This window comes from Branchiostoma lanceolatum, chromosome 19 (genome assembly GCF_035083965.1).
Source record: "Branchiostoma lanceolatum isolate klBraLanc5 chromosome 19, klBraLanc5.hap2, whole genome shotgun sequence".
NCBI classification, from domain to species: Eukaryota; Metazoa; Chordata; class Leptocardii; order Amphioxiformes; family Branchiostomatidae; genus Branchiostoma; species Branchiostoma lanceolatum.
The window spans coordinates 8268324-8278702 of NC_089740.1; the positions used below are offsets into that span (position 1 = coordinate 8268324).

General features: G+C 40.0%; 1 protein-coding gene and 1 long non-coding RNA gene across 2 annotated transcripts; one reads left to right on the top strand and one right to left on the bottom strand.

The window, feature by feature from the left end:
• Window positions 1–6933, top strand: LOC136425611 (normal mucosa of esophagus-specific gene 1 protein-like). The gene is made up of 4 exons (XM_066414537.1): window positions 1–332; window positions 3635–3723; window positions 4474–4534; window positions 5438–6933. The coding sequence occupies exons 1-4, from the start codon at window positions 216–218 to the stop codon at window positions 5516–5518; spliced, it is 348 nt and encodes a 115-aa protein (XP_066270634.1). The 5' UTR covers window positions 1–215; the 3' UTR covers window positions 5519–6933.
• A 689-nt stretch (window positions 6934–7622) lies between these two features.
• On the bottom strand, window positions 7623–9989 carry LOC136425612 (uncharacterized). Its single transcript, XR_010754091.1, has 3 exons — window positions 9265–9989; window positions 8929–9000; window positions 7623–8395 (listed from the first exon to the last, which is right to left on the bottom strand). It is a non-coding gene; the product is annotated as an uncharacterized lncRNA (long non-coding RNA).
• Between the last annotated feature and the right edge of the window lie 390 nt (window positions 9990–10379).

Here is a 10379-nt window from a genome sequence, read left to right on the forward strand (position 1 = left end):
AGCGCTCGTACTTGACGTTCTCACCCGTCAGCAGAACCCACGTGGGTCCTCTCTGACGTAACACGCCGGCTACAAGATCTCCAACATTACAATATAAACCACACTGTGCATAGATTCTACGTGCAGACAGCAGTGCATGCAGCAAGACTCGGACTGTTACTCCTACAATACTGACATTGTGAGATTTGTTCTCATCTCTGCACTGCACCAGCGCTATGAGGATTACCCAAGCCGTGCTCGCACTGCCCAAGCTGACCAAACGGAAGTGGCGTCCCTACAAGCCCGATAGCTTCATGAAGTATGCTCGCTTATCCGTGCTCAAGGATCCGTCGGTAAGCTTTCTTATTCTCCTTATAATTCTTGTGACGTTGTAACCGTTAAAATGTATTCGCGTACGTATATTTATTGTGTGGGGAGTGAGTTTGATCTGCATGTGTAAACGGCTGCGTTGGCGGCGTTGGTTTATCCTGTACGTCATTTTGCGGCACGTAACGTCGCGTACGCCGTTCTATTTGCGGGGCGAGGCTGACAAAAGACACACGCACAACGTACGAAATAAGCCTCCTCCTTATATCTGCTTGGAGATCATCAATCAGCAACACCTTTCAAGATTTCTTAGAATATCCTGCTTTTTGTCAGAACTACCAGAATGACAGGTGTGTCCCTTCCTAAGGTTTGAACCGGAAGCAATTTGATGTTAGAATTTTTTTATAAGTATTCCGAGTCCGTTGCGTTGGGTGTTGCGCAACCGGTCATCGCACTGAAGTTCATCAGTAAATATGCTGAGTCATTCGGGTAGAAATCCGATACTGTCAATACTCCGCGTCCTTAGCAGGCTTACGGGTAGGGCTTGTAATGTGCTTCTTTTCTGATTGCATATCGTTTCTGAACGTACCCAGTTCTTTGTAGTCTACCTCCCGTACATTCAGAACTGACATATAGTCAGACAACAGCACACTATAAGCTACAAAGAAAGCCCAATCCATAAAGCCTGTCAAGTTGAATACTAAAGATTGCGTGTCTAGACATTGTGAGTAGTAAAGAAGATCGGGCCTCATATTTTATAAAGGAATGATGATAGATTATTGGGTATTATCACATTGTATTGTGGTAACATTCGAAAAGACACTGGATGGCGTAACGTTATACATTCGTTATTTAATTATCTGAATGATAGATTTTGTGCAAAATACTTTGACACAAAACATGTAACAATGAAAAAATATGTATGCACACGAGCTTTCTAAACGTTTGATAAGAACACATTTGGATAAAAAAGACTCTTGGAAATATTCAAAACAACGCCCGATTGGTTAGGAATTGTGTCACACAATGCAGTATCCACGTGCATCCGACTGCAATTATGTTTCCTGAAGCGTAACTACAGACTTTGGGACAAGATAAGAGATTTCATGATAAAGAACGATGGGTGTCGTTGAATTTGCTTTCCTCGTTTTCTAGTGCCTTTGGAATTTCCCATGACGTAATTACTTCCAGACAATAATGCTATAAGGAAGGCCAAGTTGGCATTTTGTGCCGTATTTAATATTTTTATGACCGTCCAATTCCGATACTATCCCACTGATAGGCATCTTATGAATCATTCCTGCAATATCTAATTCTATGACTGTCAAGTTCAAGTGACGCACTATATAACTATCAGTAGTTCTATGGATAATGTATATATTTGTACTGAATTTACTTTTCTTATGGTGACCTAATGGCAATATGCCACCACATACACAAAATTTTACGGAGAAAGAGATATTTTCGGCTAAATTCGATTTTTTTTATAACCAATAGCCTGTGAATGAGTTATCCTATATGCAGACATTTTACGAGGAAAATGTCATTTTCTGCTATAATTCCTTCTTTTTGCGAGCACCCATTTGGAAATTGGTATTTAACAGCCAGCCGGCGCCGGTTGGTTTTATGGGCCATGCGGAGATAGGGCCGGGGGAGGTATGAAAATTGCATGGAACGCCGTAAACGTGGGTGGAACACACGGCGGTCACGTACACACAACGGCTCGTACGCCGGTACCGCATAAGGGCATGTGTGACGTCACCGCGAACTTGACATTGATCGAGTGACGTAATGTATGTCAAAATGGCGGACAGACGGAATAAAACATGAATTTTGGATGATCCCATTGAAATGCGAGAGGGGTAATGTTACCATACCTTGATATATAAGCTTTAGCCTTGTTAGCGAAGACAAATTGCAGAAATCAGTAAAGGAATTCTTCAAAGCCGTAATGTAAGCGCAAAACATTTATCTGTAAGGTTAATTTCGTTTCCTTCCACTGAGAACAGCGCTCGTCTTTTCAGCCATACTTTTACATTTTGCATGATATTCAATTATGAGATCAAGGATTATACAAATCCGATTGAGGTCGCAGCGAGAGCGCAGGGAGAGTGCAGCGAGAGCGCAGCGTGATCGCCGTCTAGTGGAATGGGGGCCGAAATAAAAGCGGGATTTAGACAGCACACCCCTTTGGTGTAATATAACCAGCTGTCACCGCGTGCCTGTAAAGCTGGTGTTACGGATCGGACTGGTGTAATGGATATACCGCCTCATGATTGCAGGTATAGGCACCGATATGGCTCACTACCACTGCGCACGTGCTGGGAATATGTAATCTCCAAGCATAATCGTCATCTCCAAGCAGATGTAAAGGGCTTGATTTGTGGGCTTGATGTGCTTCCATATCTCTCTCTCCCTCTTCTTCTTTCTCTCTCTCTCTCTCTCTCTCTCTCTCTCTCTCTCTCTTTCTCTCTCTAAGGAGAGGTGAACAAAACATACCACACGACTTTCTGTGTGTCTCTCTTTGTTTCTATCATTCTTTTTCCGTCTCTCTCTTTCTTTCTCTATCTCTCCCTCTCTCTTTCTCTCTCTCCCTCTCCCTCTCTCTTTCTCTATCTCTCCCTCTCTTTCTCTCTCCCTCTCTCTTTCTCTATCTCTATCTCTCCTTCTCTCTTTCTATCTCTCTTCTTTCTCTCTCTCTAAGGGGAGGTAAACAAAACATGCCACGCGACTGAATTGTATTTTATTATGGGTCCATGACCGTTTATACTTTTAGTTACGTGATGCTTTAAATCCTGGTATGTTTGAACTGATCTCTGTGGACCCGCTGACTTTGACTTGCCCTTTCAGCTGTTGAATAACACGGAAATCCCTTAAGCTTTAAGAACACTCGCACTTAACATGTCTGTGGTGATGTCACAAGGACGTAAGGGCGAACCGTTTATTGTCAAAACCATGCAGGGAATGCGTAGCAGCGAGTTTGTTGTCAGCGCCTGAATTTCGCTTTAATATAGTGGCCAGTTCAGCATCCCCATGCGAGGTGGCACCGCCACAGCCTCGGACAGCGGAGTTTGCATTACACAGATTAATGCATTTCTTGCTGTGGCTTCCTAGATATTTGCCTTTTCGAGCACGTTAAGGTGAAACGACTAGCAACCCCTCACTGTAAAAAAATACCCTGCTACAGAAACAGAAATGAAACTTACTGACCTATTTACCACTAGACTCTTCATAGTAAACAAAAACTGTGTTGCTTGTAGCTTTTTCATGTACAACTTTTGTTTGTTTCTTTGCGTGTGGCTGTAATGTTTGTTCCTGCCGTTGCTAGGTGTGGCCCCTGGTGACCATAGTATCGGGAGTGGGTTGTTTGGCGCTGGCTGCGATGGGCTGGACCGCCTACAGCAAGGCTGACGTAGTGTAAGTACGGACTGGTTTTTACCTCTTAATGGAACGTTGATTAGTTAGATAGTTAGTCAGTTGGTTTTATTAGTTAGTTAGTTAGCTACAAAAAAGCTGACGTAGTGTAAGTTTTGACATGTTTTCACCTGTCAAAGGAACGTTACTTTTTAGATAGTTAATAAGTTTGTTTGTTTGATTAGTTATATATCTAGTTACTGGAATGCGTTAGGCTAGACGGCCTACAACAAAGCTAACATAGTTTAAATATTGACGGGTCCATTACTCTAAATAGGAAGTCATTTAGTTGACTAGTTAGTTGATTATCTTGATTAGTTAGTTGATTTAAACCTTTAGGCCGGCCATCGTAAAGCAAAGCTAACCTAGTGTAAGTATTGACTAGTCCATTCCCATTGATAGTTGATAAGTTAGTTAGTAAGTTGAGTAGTACGTTAGTTACCCTGTTTCTAGTGTCATAATAGCTTTTAAACATGTCGATAATGACGATTGAGACTTGTATATATTTTAAGTATCGTATGATTTTTGTAAGTTTTTATTGTAAAAATCAGCACAACTCAGTGTTAACAGCAAGGCCGTTTTTTTGTTCTGTTTTGCTCAATAAACCAGTCAGTACCACTGCTACTAGTTAGATGATTAGTCAACAAATTACGTGCAAACTTTTGGAGTACACACATAGTATACCATACCCACCATGCAAAATACTTACTATGTATCCACCGTTGTTGATTTTTCTCTTGTTGTTATCACTAGTTTTGACAGAAGCCATGAACCCAATTGGGAGGAGGTGCCTCTTGACAGACCGACACAAAAGGTAAGATGTTTCTAACTGGTACGGTGGGTTTAGCCTAGCGGTTAGTGCGTGCGGTCTGTGCGCTGACGGTCCCGGGTTGCATCCCGGAGCCAGGGGACTGTGTTTGAATTCATGCATCGACGGTATGAAATGTTATGTGTAAAAATAAGTCAAACACACTTATTGAAATATGAATACAATAATAGATCAATTGAATAAAATCTTTTGAAACGGGCAATGTCAAAACTCTCCCACTCCTGAATAAACAAGCTTTAGACACCAGTAGTAAAATGATAGCTTTGGACACCAGTAGTAGAATGATAGCTTTGGACACCAGTAGTAAAATGATAGCTTTGGACACCAGTAGTGAAATGATGGCTGATACCAGTAGTAAAATGATTGCTTTAGACACCAGTAGTAAAATGATAGCTTTGGACACCAGTAGTAAAATGATAGCTTTGGACACCAGTAGTGAAATGATGGCTGATACCAGTAGTAAAATGATAGCTTTAGACACCAGTAGTAAAATGATAGCTTTGGACACCAGTAGTAAAATGACCTTAATGAAGATCCATTGCGTTTCATTGATGTGATTAACTTCTGTGTCTTCTGGTCTAGTCTGTGATTTTATGCAACTAAATAGTTTTAACCCTGATGATGAATTAATTGTTTCAAATTGTAATAGGTAGCATCCAATTTAGTAATTTGTAAGTATTATGCTTATATGTAAATATGTCTTTACTTATATGTAACTATGTACATATGTGTATATCTGGTGTTTGTGTCATGTGTTGTTTTGTTTAATTGAGCACTGGAAGATTAGCTCCTTAAAGGGGCTAAAGGGCATCTTAATAAACCAATGAAGCAATGTATCAAGGAGTTTCTAGTTGTCGAAACATCTCAACTTATTTCTATTCTTTCCAGCTGGTCACAATAAACCAGACGTATAAAGACATCCCAGAGGTGCACGTCATGGAACAGATCGAGAAGGAAGAGAAGCGTTAGACACTTTCTGCACCGCTTCATAAAATCTCAAGGTGGCGCTCGTGAGTAGTGGAGCTGTGTCATGCACCGTGATCAGTATGCCAAAGCGGGCACGCCTGTCTTACCTTGTCACAAAGTCTATGTAACACTTGTCGCACAAAATCTGGAAAGCCTTGAAACCTAAATTAGTTAATTTTGTAAAATATGCCTGTCAGAAACCCGATGCCATGCCAACTAAATTCTAGGAAAAGTCACCAAGTTTGGTGGTCCAAGCACGCATCGTTCATGAGTCATCGGACGTCAAAGTTGGCGCGGACACTTTTACCCCCCCCCCCCCGTCTAGATAGGGTTAACGGACATGTACAACTTTACTTTGTAGTCAACTACTACAAGTAAATGTACGACTTAAAACGAAATTAATGAGGTTTTCACAATGCCAGCGTCTTTCCAATATCAACCTTCAGCACACTGAAGTACCCGTTTGGCACACAATCATCTATTGGTTACAGACTTAGGCAGCAGGGAGAAGGTTAAAGTGATTCCAGTGTTAGATTATTAGATTTTTCTCAGAGAGCAACTATATGATTCACAGATATAGATTTATTTATCGGAGTCAAACTATATCCACATGTATGGACAGGAGTCAGCTATCTGTCAACAAAGTATTCTATCTGTAAAAGGTGTGGCCACGTGAAGATATTTTTACTAGATCAGAGACATTGTTTGTCTCCAATCCCATAGAAGGTAAGGAGAGGCATAACTAGATGGACTGCGAATTGAAAGGGACTGAAACGAAAGACAGAAAAATGGAATACCGTAAAGTCATTTGATGGCTATGGCCATGCAAATGCATTTCACTGTATTGTATTGTGTTGTATTCTATTCTATTCTAGAATACGGGAGAAACAGGGTTTTAATACTAAGCATGTCAAACGGAAAAAAAATCAGCTATAAGAAAAATAAAGTACGTGCGTTAGTGTGTGTGTGAGAAGCAAGGACTTGCTGTAGGATGGGAAAAGCTGGGAATGAAAATATGAACTGCTGATTCAAAACGATTGTGTGGATATTGTGTGTGTGACTTGGAGAAGTTTATTTATTGGCATTGTGAATCAAGAGTTGATGTTTATATTCTTAAAGATGATATACTGGTAGATGATATAATGATACATGTAGAAGGCCATTGGTTACCGGTTTTCTTTAAGCAGTATTATACTTTCAATCTAGAAGCAAATTATTGTTATTGTATATATATATGTATGTATCATAAGTTGTCCAGGGAGAGAAAAGTATTTATGCTATATTCCGTAATATTATTTGTTATCTGCCATATAACTCAGTGTGCTTTTGCAAATTTGAAGGGATCTTCTTTTGTCAAGTGTTGCAGAGCAAGCTTGTCTGTTTGAACTTTGAAATAAAAACATGGCTTGAACGAAGAACCTTGTTTTTTTTTTCTTGTCAAGTAATGCGTATCGTTTTTTTATAATTAATTTCCTTGTTATAAGGGGGCGGGGCATTGAACTATATTTGGTCTGGTGTCCTGGTGTTTATCATATAAGTGAAGGAACAGTCAAGTAAAATATAGAAACTGCCATAGGAAATTGGATACGATCTCCAAGCAGATGTTAGGGAGAAACAGCGTTATGTTTTCTGAGTGACGGCTGAGCCTCCCAGCGGTCCCTAACACCATGTAAACAGATGACCAGTGGAGCAATATGCCATATTCAGAATGTTTAATCATTTACAAAACCTTAATGAAGCAATCAGCAAAAACATTTTGAAGCCGGATATTGTAATTGTTCTATCCCATCTCTCTAAACATTAAGTAGTAGGTGTTTAACTGAATAAGATCAAGTAAAAAAAGGTTAATTTTACTTATGAATATATAACGTGCAACATGTTTCCCCTTCAGATGTTGATATATTTTCACAACAGTTGTACAATAGAAACGTTAGGACTGCCATTACATACACATTTGGTGAATTTATTTCAAAATGCTCATCCATACATACATGTACGTTTGTATATATCGTATTTAGGCCATGATACGCAGAACAGCGTGCACATATATTTATTTGTTGTAGGTATTTATGAAACGTTTAGCCTTAAATGTGGTTATAAGCATGTATGGTAACAAGTGAGGGTAAGCGTTTTACATCGTATTCTTTACGCTAAAGAATGTTAACATAATGTCTTCATTAACGGTTTACTATATCCTCATCGTGGAAAGGACTCATGTGTTACTAAGTCACCTGTGTCTGGGAGACTGGTATTGGTGCATGTTGTGTTGTTTAGGATCTCTTACCGTGCACATTGACATAACGTGAGCTTGAAAAACGGTACGATTTTATATCCATGTCTGCGTGTATTGTCAAGACGTCATTATCATCATTACTTTAATCCTCATCATCTAAATGACTGTTACAAATTCAACTGTGCCTGGGCATGAGTGACTGGTATTGGTGCATGTTGTGTTGTGTAGGATCTCTCACCGTGCACGTTGACATGAGGTGTTATAGAACCGTGAGGTTAAGAAACGTTGTATCTATATCCGTGTGTGGTGTCAAGATGTCATTATCATCAAAACTTGAATCCTCACTAAAGGACTAATGTGTTACTAATTCACCTATGCCTGGGCATGAGAGACTGATATTGGTGCATGTTGTGTTGTTTAGAATCTCTCACGTTGACATAAGGTGGGTGGGACGTGTTCACGTACGTGTGTTGGGGAGGGGGATGCAAGCTCTGGTACATGTGTTGTTCCCGGGGATGACCACGACGTCCCGAAGACGTGGCATCGCTGACAGATCTGTTGGCGGTGTTGACGTAGGTGGGTCCGCCTGCTGGGCGTCCGACACGGCGGTCACGGTCCATCTGAAGCAGATGTCTTCTCCTTTGCTCCTGTGGACGAGAAAACAAAATAAACTTTATAAACATATTCTGCTACATGACAGCTACGATTCCACGAGACTAATCTACCTTACAGAAAGACTATGTAGTATGGGATTAGAATGATATTATGATTTTACAGGTATTGGTGGACTTTTCAATATTTAGGCACATTTAAATGTTGTCCTATTTGCACGATGCAAGGGTTGTCACATGTCATGCGATTTGAATCAATTGAGAACATCTATATCTATTTGCAGAAAACATCCAAGAAGATTTTCACAATGAGTGCTAACTTCCTTATTTTACATTTTCCAACCATGTTTTTCTTACTTTATTCTTTTCTTTATTCTTTATTTAAGACCCATTATAATGAATGATAACATATTAGATAAACATACATAAAGACTAACTAAACACATATTGCAGCATCTGATAATGGATTCTGCTTATTATGTTCAGAGGAGCACAGCTTTTGCATATATGCATAAAACACATGGCAAGGACAGACACGTAAAGAACCAAATTAAAATCATAAACCTTACCCATTCAGATTCTATCATCACATCCACCCGATGTTGAATTTTTGAAACGGTGTCTGGTGACGATTTGGTTTTCTGAAATGGCGAGGAAAAAGAAAAACATGAATACAGAGCCGTATAATGAACTATCAATAGCATGCCGATTGTGTCTTTAATGAAACTGAAGCTAATTTGTTACGCCAAATAATGAAGGCAGATTGATATTAACAAGGTGGTATCAGAAAAAGATTTTATCATAATCTGATTCTTAGGTCTTTTTAAAGGGCAACAAAACTTGACTTTGGTAAACTCTGGAGATTCTACATATTATACATATTTCAATTTTACCAATCACTTTACCTTGGTAACGAGCTTGAAGAAGATGATGAGCAGAATGATCTTGACCGGTTGGAGGATGATGACGTCACACAGGAAGGCGATGAGGAAGGCGAAGAGCCAGGCCTGAGACTTGGCCCTGCCGTAATCGTTACCGTACAGCACAGTGAAGGCACCGGATACTATAACTATGGCAGCCACCAGGAGCCAGGCTGTAGGGGAAACAGGTTAGATATGTTACACTTATCATAAGATAACGAACAATAGATATAAAAAGCCAGGCCTGAGACTTGGCCCTGCCGTAGTTGTTACCGTACAGGACAGTGAAGGCACTGGACACTATAACTATGGCAGCAACCAGGAGCCAGGTTGTAGGAGAAACAAGTTAGATATGTTACACGTAACTACAGGAAATATGAAGAGCCAGGCCTGAGACCTGCCGTGTATAGTCGTTACCGTACAGTACAGTAAAGTCACAAGAAAACTTCTCGGAGTACTCCAGTTCGCTTATCTAACCAGTTATTCTCTTCTAAGAATTGATTTAGAGGAACTATAAGAATGGATTTAAGGACTAGACGACTTTTGACCAAAGAAAAATTTGCCAGTTGACCCTCTCACCTACGATGACGCTCCACCAGGGCAATGGGCGATACGGATTCTCACTCACTGCCACCTTCGCACCGCGTTTCTCGATGTCGAATCTAGCATCGGATTTCTTAAGTGCTAAAACACAGAAGGGTAAAAGAGGACACAAACAATCAGTGCCAGCCTGGTATGTTGGTTACCGTCATCATTTTTGCCCTACCGCTACGATAAACGAAGAAATCTGAAAAGAGCTCACCTGCAAAATACAACTATATGCTTTTATGTTGTATATATGTATGTAAGAATAAATGGTAACCCGCATAGGCGCCAACTTTAATCAAGCGGTGATCAGGATCAATCTCTTACGTTTTGCCGTGAAGGCTTTTTTGTTGTTGTTTTTACATATTGCCATAACAAAAAATACGTCTTTGCTTGCTGTAAGGTTTTCATTTGTAAGTCATGACGTTTTCATAACTTTTATTTATTTCATAATGTAAAGTGGTTCATGGTCAGTGTTTAGTAGTTACCTCAAACAACATTAATCCACCGGGTTA

Bases quoted from the DNA above. Each gene is read 5' to 3' on its own strand.
- LOC136425611 (XM_066414537.1), top strand. From the start codon at position 216: ATGAGGATTACCCAAGCCGTGCTCGCACTGCCCAAGCTGACCAAACGG. The intron at 333-3,634 runs GTAAGCTTTCTT...TGCCGTTGCTAG, and splicing joins CCGTGCTCAAGGATCCGTCG to GTGTGGCCCCTGGTGACCAT. The intron at 3,724-4,473 runs GTAAGTACGGAC...TGTTATCACTAG, and splicing joins TACAGCAAGGCTGACGTAGT to TTTTGACAGAAGCCATGAAC.